This window comes from Mustela nivalis (genome assembly GCF_964662115.1).
Source record: "Mustela nivalis genome assembly, chromosome: 8".
Classification (NCBI taxonomy): domain Eukaryota; kingdom Metazoa; phylum Chordata; class Mammalia; order Carnivora; family Mustelidae; genus Mustela; species Mustela nivalis.
This window is the reverse complement of record NC_139027.1, coordinates 137,923,813-137,938,377: the sequence shown is the minus strand read 5'-3', so window position 1 is coordinate 137,938,377 and position 14,565 is coordinate 137,923,813. Positions and strand designations below refer to the sequence as shown.

Genomic DNA, 14,565 nt, shown 5'->3' with positions numbered 1-14,565 from the left:
GAAGCAGGCTCCCTGCTGAGCAGAGAGCCCGATGTGGGGCTCGATCCCAGGACTCTGAGATCATGACCTGAGCCGAAGGCAGAGGCCTAATCCATTGTGCCACCCAGGTGCCCCAAGGACCTCTTTTAAAAGGCAGCAGGGTTGGAAGGAGGCTCCTCACTGACGGATGTAGTCCTTTAGAGACGAGCTGGTGGAGCTGGTGGAGCTGGTGGAGCTGGTGGAGCTGGTGGAGCTGGTGGAGCTGGTGGAGCTGGTGGAGCGGGAGGACGCAGGGAGGGGAGGCGGTGCAGGCTGGAGGCCTCACACCTGTCCCTTAGGTCACTCAAGAAAACAAGGCTCCCTTGCTAGCTTCATTTGGACAAAGAAAAAGTATGAAATTCTGTATTGTGGAAGCTTTTTTCATCAGGAACTATAACGCTGATCTAGCATAACAGCATTTGGAAGCATGAGGATTTGTATAAATTAAAGGTGGTTCTTTTTCTTTTCAGGCATCATGGACAGATCTAAAGAGAATTGCATTGCGGGGCCTCTGAAGGTAAATTGAATAATCTGTAATCTCGATCAATTTATAAAACCCAAGAGGTTGGTTTTATATCTGGAATTCCTTTTACTTTTACTTTGGATTGTAACTTTAGAACTCTCTACTCCATTACTGGATGTCAGTCCCTTTTCTTGGCATTCAATACTTTTTTGTGGATTGTCACTGTAGCTTTTATTTTGTTCTGCTTTGTCTTCTAGCTAGCTGTTTAAGTATCTGTATCCCTGCATTATGTGGAGGATAACACTGTACACAACAGGTGCACAATACTTGCCTGTGCTTCCTAGCTTGCCAGAAATGAAATTGCTTTGCCCTAGTTTGTTCTGGGCAGCATTCGGGGAATGGTAAGCTCAGAGGCCGTCAGGCTGCGTTGTAGTGAACATTTCCTGGGTGCCCACTTTAAGCCAGATGCTGTGTCAGATGCAGGGATGATTACATGGTGAAAAGCACATGGTCTTTCACACTGAGGAACTTAGCCCTTTTGGGGAGTTATGTGAGCCAGTACACGCCTTCCCAAAATATGTGTAAATGAACAGACCTGAGTAGTTCTGCCAAGGGGTGCTCAGTACACATTGGGCTATGTTGGAACCCAGGAAGGCTTCACCTAGGAAAGACCCCAGGCTTTAGTGAGTATTTGTGGAGCAGCTGGGTGAATGAGTCTTTATAGAAACATCTTTAATGTAAACAATCCCCAGATTTTATTCCTTCTAGGAAGTCAACATAAAAACACAAATCTTCTTGATTTGTGTGTTGGTGGGGGGGGGGTTTCTTGTTTGTAGAAGTTTTTCTCTTCTTTAATTTTTTTGTTTTGTGTGTGTGTGTGTGTGTGTGTGTGTGTATGTATGTGCGTGCACGCGTGTTTGTGTGTGGTGTTTTGTGTTTTTTTTGTTGGTGGTGGTTTTCCTTTTTTGAGTGAGCATGCATGAGCAGGGTGTGGGAGGTGGTGGGAGAAGAGGGAGAGAGAAAATCTTCGGCAGGTTCCACATTCAGTGCCGAGCCCGACCTGGGGCTCAGTATCTGGACCTCCTGAGATTACTGGAGCGGGAGCCAGGAGTTGGATGTCCAACCTACTGAGCGACCCACATGCCCCTATTTTTCACTTTTGGAGGAACCTCCATACTGTTTTCCACAGTGGCTGCCCCAGTTTGCATTCCCACCAACAGTGCACGGATGTTCCTTTTCCGCCACATCTTCGCCAGCACTTGTTTCTTGTGTTTTTGATTTTAGCCATTCTGACAGGTATGAGAAGTTTTCATTTTCAAATAAATGGATACGTAACCTTTTTTTTTTTTTTTTTTTAACTGGCTGGAAGTCTAAAATAACCAATCAGAAAAAGGCTAACTTGAGTCCTTATATTTAATTCTCAATTCCTATGATAAAGCTCATTTTATTTTTTATTTTTTAAAAGGTTTTATATAGATATATATGAGAGCCTGTGAGTGAGCACATGTACACCAATAGGGGGAGGGGCAGAGGAAAAGGGAGAAGCAGGCTCCCCGCTGAGCAGGGACAGCCCCCCTCCATGCTGGCTGATCCCAGGACTCTGGGATCATGACCTGAGCCACCCAGGCGCCCCTGATAAAGATCATTTAAAAAAAACTGCTCTGTGTGAAGTGTTTGTCACTGCCTGAATGTCTGCTGTGTTGGGGAGGTTGCTAATTTCAGGAGTAACTGACTTTTTACTTGGAAGTTGGAAACCATCGCTTATGAGGCGCTCTGAGGCTTCCCTTGCCAGCATTGTTCCCCCGTTTGTGAGGAAATTTCCTCCATTGAAGTTTACTTTGATTAGTTGAAGGTCTTAGAATTAACGATATTTTAAGCTCGTGATCCCCTACTTACAGGCATGTAAATAGTATATTTTGGCATAACTTTTCGAAGAACCCATTTATTTCCTCTTTGCCATAACTCCTTTGGCTCAGACCTATTTTGTAAGTACTTGGACGATGAAACATTAGGAAATAATTAATAGTAGTTAAGTATTTTGTGTAAAATCAGGTAAATGCAAAAACTCAGACTTTTATTTCTTTAAAGATTTTATTTGACAGAGAGAGAGCGTACAAGTAGTGGGGGAGCAGCAGGCAGAGGGAGAAGCAGGCGCCTTGCTGAGTGGGGAGCCCGAGGTGGGGCTCGAACCCAGGACCCTGAGATCGTAACCTGAGCTGAAGGCAGATGCTTAACCACACAGGCGCCTTTCAGACTGTCTTCTGAAACCTAACCACTGATGAATATTTTGACATATTTCTTTGTCTTTTTTTCTAAATATCTGTATGGTATCGCCAAAGAAATTTTATGGAATTGGGATTTTTGGTATAAAGTTTCTGTGTTGTAGCTTTTTGGTAAGTAATAATTTCTGAGTCATTGAGAATTCTTGATAAGTGTTTGATGTCTCACTCTTCAGATGGAAGTTGAGTAAATGAAGAGTTATTTATAGGAGTGTGGTTTTAGGGGTGGGGTGTTGGGGTGGGTGGGCAGCACCCTTAATACTCCTTTCAGCTGTATATTAACCAAATCCTCTGGGAGTGCTGATGCAAGTAGCTTTCCCCTTCCATGGATTATCAGTGACCTTCAATATTTTGTTATACTAGAAGACAGACTTTGCAAAATTGTCAAAATACTCAGCTTTTGTTCATGAAGACATGAAATTTTTCCCTCCTAACTTAGACCACGATTGCACTCGGTGATGGTCCAAAACGTGTTCCGGTGACTCAGCAAATTCCTCCTCCAAATCCGTTATCTGCAAATACTGGCCAAGCCCAGCGGGTCTTGTGTCCTTCAAACTCCTCCCAGCGGATTCCTCCACAAGCACAAAAGCTCGTCTCCAGCCATAAACCGGTTCAGAATCTGAAGCAGAAGCAATTGCAGGCAACCAGTGTCCCTCGTCCTGTCTCTAGGCCACAGAATAATACTCAAAAGAAGGAGCAGCCATCATCATCAGCCCCTGGTAAATCAGCTTTCAAGACTTCTATTGGATAGTCACTCTTCATCTTAGTTGCTTAAATAAAGGGGGTGTGAGTGGGCAGGTTGCATTTTCTGTCTGGAGCCCTCCCATGTACTTCATCCTTATCGCGGACGGGTTGGAGAGCAGTGTCTCCTGTGCGCCAGCCCCACGCCCAGGATAGAGAGCGGCTTCCTACCCTCCTGTGTGCTTGAGGAACTGAAGAGTTCCGAGGTTGGGCATGGGGAGGGCGGTCAGGGAAGTGGATGGACTTGGATGGACTTACCCAGCCGGGTGAGGTCATGGTAGGCTCTGTGGCTATGTCGCGGAGTGGGGTGTCAGCCCCTGTGAATGGGGAAATTGCTGAAAGGTTTTTGAGCAGAGGAGGGGCTGGCCTTTCAGAAAGAGGTTTCCTCTGGACGCCTGGAATGACGGGGAAGGTCCTAGCACTGCACTGCAGGGTGGCTGACAGGAGGCAGGCTGGTGGGGGTTCGGTCAAAGCCTGCAGCGGCCTCAGCCGAGTGCAGCAGGGAGGGTGGTCTCGGGGATCATTTACCAGCTTTGTAGATGGGACCGTGTTTTGGGTCTGCATCATACTGTTCGCATGTGGACTTCTGGCTAGCATGCTCCTTGAGGGGCAGACTTTGGATGCTGGGCACTCAGTGCCTGAGTTTTTAAAGTGCAGCTGGACACCAGGTGAAGAATGTCCAAAGCATTAAAGGCTTAGCAGGAAATTTCAGGCTGCATGGCTTTTTTTGTTTTCTTTTTTTAAAAGATTATTTATTTATTTATTTATTTGGCACACACAGAGAGAGAGAGAGGTCACAAGTAGGCAGAGAGGCAGGCAGAGAGAGAGGGGGAAGCAGGCTCCCCGCCGAGCAAGAGCCCGATGCAGGGCTTGATCCCAGGATCCTGAGATCATGACCCAAACCGAGGCAGAGGCTTAACCCACTGAGCCACCCAGGTGCCCCCGAATCTGCATAGTCTTAAATCTTGAAATTATCAGAGGGCCTAGCTGTATATGTATCTGCTCATCTTTACTCTAGAAATCGATAAAGACTTCACCTGGTATAAGTCAGGTTATGGTGTGATAATCTTTTTTCTATAAAGAAAACTAAAAATAGCCCAGACTGACCGTTCTGGGCATACCATTAATATTTTGGTGACCATTCTTCATTTCTGTTCATGGGGTTTTAATTCTTACAGTTATTCTATTCTAAAATAATTGTAGTTATTCTAAAAAAGGATTTTTAATTTATTCTACATAGGAAGTAATTCTGAAAAGGAACTGGCAACAAAACAGAAAAGTGAAGAATCAAAAAAGTAAGCTTTATCTTACTTACAAAGTTCTGTGCTATCATTTTAGTAGAATACACCATTGCAAGTTTAATTATGGGAACATGTTTAAAAAGGTCTTTATATTTTCACTCAGAAAATAAAAATGTTTCCAAATTCTAAACTTGCAAAAAAAAAAAAAAAAAAAAGGGAATTTTAATGATGTTTACTAGGGACTCAAGCTTAGCTTTTCTTACTGCTTTCCAAATTTAGAAAAGAACCTGTATGAATTTGTTACAAAAATGTGTAAAATAAGTTTCTCTCTACCCTCAGAAGTAACCACTACAGATAGTTTAGGTATGTTTTTATATTTCTATTCTTATACAAAAGAGCAAGTTTGTTAAACAAAAGGCAGTCATGCTGCAAAACTATGACACATGTATATGGGACTCTGAATAATTTTGACAGTATCAAATGAATTATTCTTTATAATATCTTCCCCAGATATTTTGCAAAAGTCTGCTCTCAATTTCTGAACTGTTTAGACTCTAGAATGTAGAATGTAATTTCTAGAATGGAGGAGGAGGAGCCAAGAATGAACCCACAGGCTTTTGTGCTTTAGCTGCCTATGATAGCAGCTTTCCGAGAATCTAAATCCAGGGGTTCTCACCTCACCGCCCTGTAGGATCCAACCCCTTTGATTCATCCACCCCAGATTCTCCACCCCAGAGAGCTTAGCTTCTCTGGAATAGAAGAGGAGGCTGTGTTTAGTCTTTGAGAGACCCACAGACACATCTGAAGACTTCCTCCAGTTACTTACCAAACCTTTCCTGTGATCTTCAGTGCTGGTGGTAATGGGTCTGTAATTCAGAGTGTAGTAGTGCCTTGGGACACTTTGCATTAGTGCTTTAGCTCTAAAAGTCCAGATTGTTCCTTGTCACAGACTCATACAATCATTGGCAAGTGAGGGAGTGGGGGTTTCAAGTTGGTGGAGACTCACACAGAGTGGTTCTTGGATTGGTTCTTGTCAAGGTACATATTAAGTATGACTTCAAATATAAAATTATTGATAGGTATATCTAGAACTCCTTAATAAATTGTTAGAAAAGATTTGTTTTCTTCATATTTTAAAATGTTCACATTTTTTCCTAGAAGGCAATGGGCTTTGGAAGATTTTGAAATCGGCCGTCCCCTGGGTAAAGGAAAGTTTGGTAATGTTTACTTGGCGAGAGAGAAACAAAGCAAGTTTATCCTGGCTCTTAAAGTATTATTTAAGGCTCAACTGGAGAAAGCAGGAGTTGAGCATCAGCTGAGAAGAGAAGTAGAAATACAGTCCCACCTCAGGTGAGTTTCCAGATTGATGTTCCAAAGCGTGTGGTGCAGAACTTAGGCACTGAGAGTTAGTGATGGCAGCCTGCTCCGTAGGACTGCAGAGCGTGATTTAATTCGTCATTTTTTAAGAATTTATCTAGACAAGTGTGGTCCTTAAAAATCCCTTTTATTTGCGTTTTATTTACGTTTATGCTTTGTTAATGAATTATGTACATGTGTAGCCAAGCTTGTGTGTGTGTGCGCGCACATGCGTAATGAAGGGGAGTGAGAACTTCTGAGCTCTAAGCAGAGGTTGCAGACTGGCAGCCTCTGCAGGCTGACTTTGGCCAGTGGGTCTTTTTCTTCTCTCTTTTTTTTTTTTTTGTTTGCTTTCACTATTTTTTGCAGACTTGAATCAGTCGTTAATACTGACAAATCTGCCCGCATCATGCCTGTATCTTTCCCTGGCAGCCACTGGCGGGAGCTGAAGGCTGTGGTCCTGGGCCGTGTTCTCAGCTGCCCAAGTCCTCAGCTGAACATGGCTTTGAAGTTGTGTCTTCTAGTGTTTGGGGATCAAAATGCTGTGGGAATACCATGTCTCTCTTTCTCTAATGTGCAAAGAATTAACATTTAGCTGAGTTTTTCCTCCAAAGAATAAAGATGGTCTGAAGGAAGGAAATCATCTTAACTAACCAAGGTCCATTAATACCTTGTAATGTTTGTCACTGACTGCAGATGTATTTGTTTTTTTTCCCCGATTCTCAAATCAGGTGGGGGGTATGTGTCAGGGGAGGAATCTGTGTCCAGGACCAATTTTCATTAGTTTTACATGAGGGGGTTGGTTAGTAGTTAGTACAGATTTTTGGATCTTTTCCAGAACCAGGCGTTAGAGCATTCATCCTTTGTTGCAGGCATCCAAACATCCTCAGACTGTATGGCTATTTCCATGATGCCACCAGAGTTTACCTAATTCTAGAATACGCACCTCTCGGAGCTGTCTACAGAGAACTTCAGAAACTGTCGAAGTTTGATGAGCAGAGAACTGCTACTGTAAGTTTTCATTTATTGTCCCGACTAATTCTGTTTCCTCTGTTCCTGTGCTACGTATGAGCTACGTGTGTATGTAGCTACGTATATGCTACGTGTGTCCAGCGGCTTAGGGGAGCCTCATGGGATCAGGTGTTTGAGTGAAGGAATGAGAGTACCGTAGTTGTACTCTAAGTGTGGGTAAACTCGGGTACCAGGTGAAATACTGGGGCTGGTTTGTGTCTACAGCTGCTTTTTGTGGAAACGTATATATGAATAGTTGCCCTCTTTTTAAAAAATAATTTATTTTAGAATAGTTTTGAATTTCAAGAATGTGGAGCTAGTGCAGACTTCTTTTCTCTTGTTCATTGTCCATTAGTGTGGTCCCTACTAGAAACCTGGCTTATGGCTGGGGCTCTTGGCTTTGACCTGGCTGAGGTGTCACACTCGTTAAGATTTCTCTGCCGGCAAGTTACTCTTTCTGTCTTTCCATACTGTGCCGTGCTCTGTCCCGCCGACACTGAAGAAGGAACGTGGCTTGATCCCACCCCACGTCTGTCGCGTACATCATGTAGGGTTCTTGTGCCTTAGAGTGGTCTGTTCTCAATTACTCCATCATTTGTTAATGTGGACTCATGGCTATTCTAAACTTCGAGTCATAATCTCATACTCTTTGATTTTGCTGGTCAAATTGTTCGAGCTTTGGCCTTTGGCATCCCTTTCACATGGTCCCTGTTTTAGGTTTTTTTTTGTCTTACCCCCAACATTGTTCCTTTTATCGAAAAATGTTATTAGAAACTAAGATCTGGGAGCTAGATCTGCTCATTGCTACTGGAGTGTCCTTCTGTCTAGACCCTCAGCAGACAGAACAGGGACATATATGTGTATATGAATCTGTATATATTCACATATCTGTATTTTTATCCATTTGTATCTACATTAAGGAAAACATGAGTCTGGTGCCATGTGGCTCATTCTACCCTCTTCCCCTTATTTATCTGTAGCCTCCCATTCCAACCTTGAAAAATCTAGATCCTACCAGCCACCAACCATTTAATTATTCAGTTCCTATGTATATGGGTGGTGGTATCAGAATGATGAGCCAGTTAGCCCGGGGCGGGGCAGGGGGGACAACTCTAAGCCTTGCAGGGTCACCTGTGTCCTTCAGTGGGCATAGGGCGCGGTCACGGGAGCTCACTTGTTATTGCCGAATAACTCTGCAGCACGATGTAGTTTGGTTCACATTGAAGGTTATCTTGGTCACTTCCAGTCACTGGTGATCATGAATAAAGCCGCACTGAGCATCTGCATGCGTGTTTTTGTGGGACGTAAGTTTTCAACAGATTGGAAAACTGGCTTGTGAGTAAGATCATGTGTAGCTTTGTAAAAACAAAAAACCAAAAAAACTGTTAAACTGAAGGCAGACCATCTTGCGTCCCCCCCATGCATGTTTTCCTGTTCCTCCTCCTCCACTAGTGACCGGTGTTGTCAGTGTTCTGGATCGCAGTCATTCTCATCGGTGTGCATGGGACCTCATTTTAATTTGCAGTTCTCTACTGACCGAAGATGAGCATCTTTTCATGTGCTTATGTGCCATCTGTATATCATCTTTGAGGTCTCTGTCCAATTTTTTGCCCATTTTCAATTGGGTTTTTGGTCGTCTTGAGTTTTAAGAGTTCTTGTATATTTTGGAGACAAGTCCTTTATCACATGTGTTTAAAGCTTCTCTCCCTGCCTATGGCTTGTCTTTTCATTCTCTTACCTGGATCTAATCTTAAAGTCCAACATAAGCAGGTTTTTGTTTTGGGATTTTATTTTTTCCCCTGCGGATTGCACTGCTTTATTTGAGTGAAATTACTTGTTTGAAGAAATAGAGAGTCTGGGCAGTTCTTTGTTGAACTGACAGCTGATTGTTCTGGGTAGTATGGACACTCAGTTGCTTTTTGGCACTGGTTTAAATGGCATTACTTTCAGGTGGTTATACTTTTGAAATCAGAGCTTTATTGGTGAATGACCCTTTGGTCTTGTCTCAGCAATAAGACATTTTAAAGTCAAGGGACATCTGGGTGGCTGAGTTGGTTAAGCGTCTGCCTTCTGCTTTGGTCATGATCCCAGGGTACTGGGTTCGAGTCCCATGTCAGGCTCCTTGCTCAGCGGGAAGCCTGCTTCTCCCTCTGCCTGCTGTGCCCCCTGCTAGTGCTCTTTCTCTCCCTCTCTGACAAATAAATAAATAAAATCTTAAAAAAAGTCATTTTAAACTTAAGCATTTGCTTTTTAGCTAAGTAGAAATAGATTCATTTTACTTTTCAAATATTAGCTAACCTAATTACTTGTTTTATTTAATTGGCAGTTAATACTTACACTACTACTACTACCTTTTGTTTAATCCAGATGGAGTTTATGTTGATATAAGCACATAGTTATTGGAAAGGAAACTTGGTTGGTTCGTTCGTTCATTCTTTCTTAAGATGATTTATTTGACAGAGAGACCTTGAGAGAGGGAATACATGCTGAGAGAGTGGGAGAGGGAGAAGCAGGCTCTCTGCTGAGCAGGGAGCCTGATGTGGGGCTCTTTCCCAGAACCCTAAGATCATGACCTGAGCCAAAGGCAGACACTTAATGACTGAGCCACCCAGGTGCCCAGCTTGGTTCTTTCTAGATTGCCTAGTAGTTAGAATGAACATTTATTTATACACTCCTGTTTCCCTTTTCTGATTAATTCAAATAGAACTAACTGTAGAGAAATATTAGGGACTTTTACACATAGTCACAGTCTGATAAGGGAGGTAGATGCTGGAGAGCTCTAACACTAGCTTTTTTTTTTTTTTTTTTTTGAAAAGATTTTATTTACTTATTTGAGAGAGAGCATAAAAGTAAGAGACCACAGGGACACCTGGGTGGCTCAGTTGGTTAAGCAGCTGCCTTCGGATCAGGTCATGATTCCGGCGTCCTAGGATTGAGTCCCACATCGGGCTCCTTGCTCCTGGAGGAGCCTGCTTCTCCCTCTGACTCTGCCTGCCACTCTGTCTGCCTGTGCTCGCTCTCTCTCTGACAAGATAAATTAAAAAAAAAAAAAAAAGGTAAGAGACCACAAGCAGGGGGAGTGGCAGAGGGAGAAGCAGAAGCAGGCTCCCCTCTTAGCAGGGATACCATAAGGGACTCCATCCCAGGACCCCAAGATCACAACCCGAGCTGAAGGCCGATGCCTAACCAACTGAGCCACCCAGTCTGCCCCTGATCTTGGTTTTAAAATGGGAATTGACTACTTGTCAAGTTTAAAAAAAAATTTTTTTTTTTAATTGTTTACATGTCTGACTCCCTGGTTTGTGCCAGTTTCTCAGTATTATCATAATTCATTGTTATTAGGCCATAAATTGCCATGTGGTGATGAATTCTAGCTTATCAGTTTTCCCCTCTTCCTTCAGTAGCCTGTCTGCTGTATTAGCAAATAAATAACTTAGTATAGGATAACTGGTGTTTTATGCTAAACACTAATTTGGTTCGAAAAAATTTTTTTTATTTAAGAGTCCTCAATTGTTGGGGCGCCTGGGTGGCTCAGTGGATTAAAATCTCTGCCTTCAGCTCAGATCAGGATCTCAGGGACCTGGGATCAAGCCCCACGTCGGGCTCTCTGCTTATCGGGGAGCCTGCTTCCTCCTCTCTCTCTGCCTGCCTCTCTGACTACTTGTGATCTGTCTGTCAAATAAATAAAAATCTTTAAAAAAAAAAAAGTCATCAATTGTTTCTAGCTTTTGCCTCAGAATTTACAAAACCTGTTAAATCTATGTTGGGCTTCCTTTCAGAAGAGATGTCTAAAATTGTGTCACATAAAATGTAAGATACAGACTTTCCATACTTTTTTATTTTTAAAATAGTATATCACAGAGTTGGCAGATGCCCTGTCTTACTGTCACTCAAAGAGAGTCATTCATAGAGACATTAAGCCAGAGAACCTACTCCTTGGATCGGCCGGAGAGCTGAAGATCGCAGACTTCGGGTGGTCAGTACACGCCCCATCCTCCAGGTACGTACCTTTACAGGTGGAACTTACTTACTTTAGTTAGCAACAGCCCTGGGGACTTTTAGGAGCTAAATAGAAAAACACTTGAGCATAGATATGTGCATTCGGGGCAGGTAACTGACTGCACATGCTTTGAAGTAACTTGGGCCCAATAGAAGTGTCTTTGAGAATTCTGCAACTATTTTGAGGCTGTTTAATGTGTCCTAGGCCTGGGTTAAAGATGTTGAATGTCTTTAGAAGCTAATGAAGGGGGCCTGTGTGAGGAGTCCATGACCACGGAAGTGAAGTGCAGGATGTGTGTAGGGGGTGATGACTGTAGCGGTGGGAAGGGGAGACTCTGCTGCTTCCTGGACAGACCAGTTCTGGGGGCAGCAGCCCACACACAGCTAGAACTGAGAGCACAGTTCTCTGGGGGAATTTCCAAAACCAAATTGGTTTGGATAGAACTTTCAGGGTGGTGGTGAGGATTCTCTGTGGTTTGCCTTTGTCAACAGCAGAGTCCTTTCGTGCCCCCTCTTAACAGAGTGAGAAATCTAATGAAACAATTTAAATCTTACCTTTGCAAACAAGAGCTAAAACACTGTTTTAGTTTAATTTGGGTTTGATTAAGCTTTTGAGGCCTTGTGAGGTAGAACATTAGAAACACAACATGCATGTAGATGCTCACCTCGCCCCACCTCCCCCGACGTGAGCAACCATGAGAGCACCCGGGTGTGGTGGTGCTTGAGACCCTCCGCCTCGGGCCATTTCCGCCATCTCCGTGGTGCTGCGGGGATAGAGGTCTGGAGACGCAGCGCCTTCATCCCAGGCCGCGGGTCACCACTGAGCTCAGTGCGCTCTTGTGGGCTCTTGGGGTGACAGGCTTGGTGACCAGCCTCAGCATGACCCCCTAGAAGAGGCAACGGCAAAGAATAACTGCTAGGAAACAATGAAACCTACATGGTGTTTGCGCCTAGTTCAATGTGTGCCACCCTCCGCTTACTTCCAGGCTTCGTTGTTAAAAACTCAAACATACAGAAACGCCGAGCTGGTGGTCGGCTGCTCACTGTCCATGCCGCGCCTGCCCTCAGCAGGTGGCCACATTTTGCCATACGTATGGCCGCACAGCCCACTTGCTATATTTGGCGGGGTCTGTTTTTCTGGTGAACCTTCAAAAATAAGTTGCACACCTCATGCTTCCTTCTCTGAGCACTTGAGTATGTATCTCCTAGAAATCAGGACGTTGTCCTTCTAACCACAACCATTGTGACTCCCAAGAAAATTAACTGCCTTGTTAGTATCTGTTCAGCCCATGATTCAATTTCCCTCGTTGGCCGCAAAATTTTAGAGCTGTTCTTTTAAGTCGGCATCAGCCAAGGTCCATCCGGGTGTTATATTTGATTATGTTTCTTTGGTCTAAGTTTGCACCAGTTGCCCCACAATTTAAAATGGACTTTTCTCACCTAAAATGGTGTCACTTGGTCCTTCATCCTCTGTAATTGCTGAGAATTGGAAGTCGGTCAAAAGGCCTACACAGTGTTTTTGGCAAGAATACCTCATAGGTCACCCCCAAACTGAAGTGTCTCTTTGGTAGAGGCAGCATGTATCAGAGGCCAAAAGCTGGTGCTTCCTCAGTGGCACAGTTTGTAGTTTCTCGTCACTCATGCCTTCTGGCTGTTGAGCTGCTTAGCCTATCTGTAATGTAAAAACAAATCTGGAACTCTAAACTGTATTCACAGAGAATTCTGACGGTTGCTTTTATATAGTAGGGATTCTTGAAGTTTCTCATTTTTTAGATCATTTAAGAAGGTTCTGGAGTTGGACACCTTTGGGGTGTGACTTGGTTGCTAGCTGTGTGATGTTGCATATCTCTCCATCTGTTTTCTATCTAAAATAGGGGATTTATTTTTTTTTAAAGACTCATTTATTTTAGAGCGTGTGCACACATGCGAGCCAGCAGGGCAGGGAGGAGCAGAGGGAGAGGGAGAGAAAGAATCTCAAGCAAACTCCCACTAAGCGCGGAGCCCGATGTGGGGCTTGATCTCACGACCCTGAGATCGTGATTTGAGTCGTTGCAATCAAGAGTTGGACACTCAACTGACTGAGCCACCCAGGCACCCCTCAAACCGGGGATTTACGTGCCTCGTAGCGCAAGATGTGGCCTAGGAGGAACGCACACTCAATGTTTGTGTCGTTGTGAATGGCGTTTAGCCCCTCTTGTGCTGATAGGAACAGGAGCATACCAAGCTGAGCCTGCCTCTGTTTTTAGGAGAACCACCCTCTGTGGCACCCTGGATTACTTGCCCCCAGAGATGATTGAAGGCCGAATGCATGACGAGAAGGTAGATCTCTGGAGCCTTGGGGTTCTTTGCTATGAATTTCTCGTTGGGAAGCCGCCTTTTGAGGCAAGCACGTACCAAGAGACCTACAAAAGAATATCACGGGTAAGACCTAATGAGAAATGATCCATTGCTTGTGGTAGAATTCTTATCCGCCTTAACTGTGCCTGTGAGCTGGCGAGCCGCACTGGTCTAAGCCGCGTTTTGTGATTGTCAACTTGTTGTACTCCAGGTTGAATTCACATTCCCTGACTTTGTGCCGGAAGGAGCCAGGGACCTCATTTCAAGACTGTTGAAACATAATCCCAGCCAAAGGCCGACTCTCAAAGAAGTACTAGAACATCCCTGGATCATAGCGAATTCATCAAAACCATCAAGTAGCCAAAAAAGCAAAGAATCAACTAACAAACAATCTTAAGAATGGTGCACGGGGAGGAATCTGAGAGGCAGGGCTGCCACCTGGTGTCAGCAAGGCCTCCCTGTGCCCAAGGGCACTGCTGACAAGGGCCTACTGAGCAGGCGCTGCCTCAGTCTCCCCACCCAAGAGTCTACTCCAGTGAACACTGCTCTGGAGTGAAAGGAGCCACAGGAATTGTGACAATGTCACTAGTTTCACAACCCGGAAGCGAGGTTCACCTGGAGCCCCTCCCCACAGCCTGGCTGGAGCAAGGCCTCCTTGTGGAGGGGGGACCGGCTCGGGGCCTGACTGCGGGGAGAGTGGCCACATCACCGTGACTCCGTCAGTGACACAGGCGTGCAATAACCTTCTGAGTCCCTTCGTGTGCGTGTAACTTATTGGGTGGCCAAGCCTGGGAAAGCCGTCAGGATGAACATGTGATTCTTTCTTTTAATGTTAAAATAAAGATTTTTGTGTCGACTTCTATCTTCATTTCCGTGGCATCCCTTGAGGACTGTGCTCCGTTCCAACATGTCTGCCAGACACGAGCGGTGAAGACTGGTTAGCGGAGTTCTCCTCGCCCCTGAGACTGTGATACAGAAACGTGTGCTCTGCCCTCATCTTGGGACTGGCTAGAGCAGACCTGTCTCAGCTGTTTCTAAGTGTTAAAGGGCTTATTTCATGGTTTTGAGGTTTTAATTTTTGTAAAGCACATTAAGTCACCTATAAAATGATTACACTTCA

The 14,565-nt window shown here is 44.4% G+C and overlaps 1 protein-coding gene and 1 long non-coding RNA gene across 7 annotated transcripts in view; one reads left to right on the top strand and one right to left on the bottom strand.

The window, feature by feature from the left end:
• The window catches only part of AURKA (aurora kinase A), an 18,598-nt gene extending 4,033 nt beyond the window's left edge, over positions 1-14,565 (top strand). For 4 of the 6 annotated variants that reach the window (XM_082742940.1, XM_082742938.1, XM_082742937.1 and 1 more), the window contains 8 exons: positions 489-535; positions 3,200-3,479; positions 4,742-4,796; positions 5,901-6,092; positions 6,971-7,109; positions 10,961-11,109; positions 13,355-13,529; positions 13,657-14,565. In XM_082742940.1, the coding sequence (XP_082599066.1) occupies positions 494-535; positions 3,200-3,479; positions 4,742-4,796; positions 5,901-6,092; positions 6,971-7,109; positions 10,961-11,109; positions 13,355-13,529; positions 13,657-13,842 (1,218 nt within the window). In that variant the 5' untranslated portion in view covers positions 489-493 and the 3' untranslated portion in view covers positions 13,843-14,565. The remainder of the gene's footprint in view (positions 1-488; positions 536-3,199; positions 3,480-4,741; positions 4,797-5,900; positions 6,093-6,970; positions 7,110-10,960; positions 11,110-13,354; positions 13,530-13,656) is intronic. The other 2 variants (XM_082742942.1, XM_082742941.1) reach the window with 1 other exon arrangement.
• Positions 7,374-13,348, bottom strand: LOC309870579. Its single transcript, XR_014314712.1, has 2 exons — positions 11,774-13,348; positions 7,374-8,464 (listed from the first exon to the last, which is right to left on the bottom strand). It is a non-coding gene; the product is annotated as an uncharacterized lncRNA (long non-coding RNA).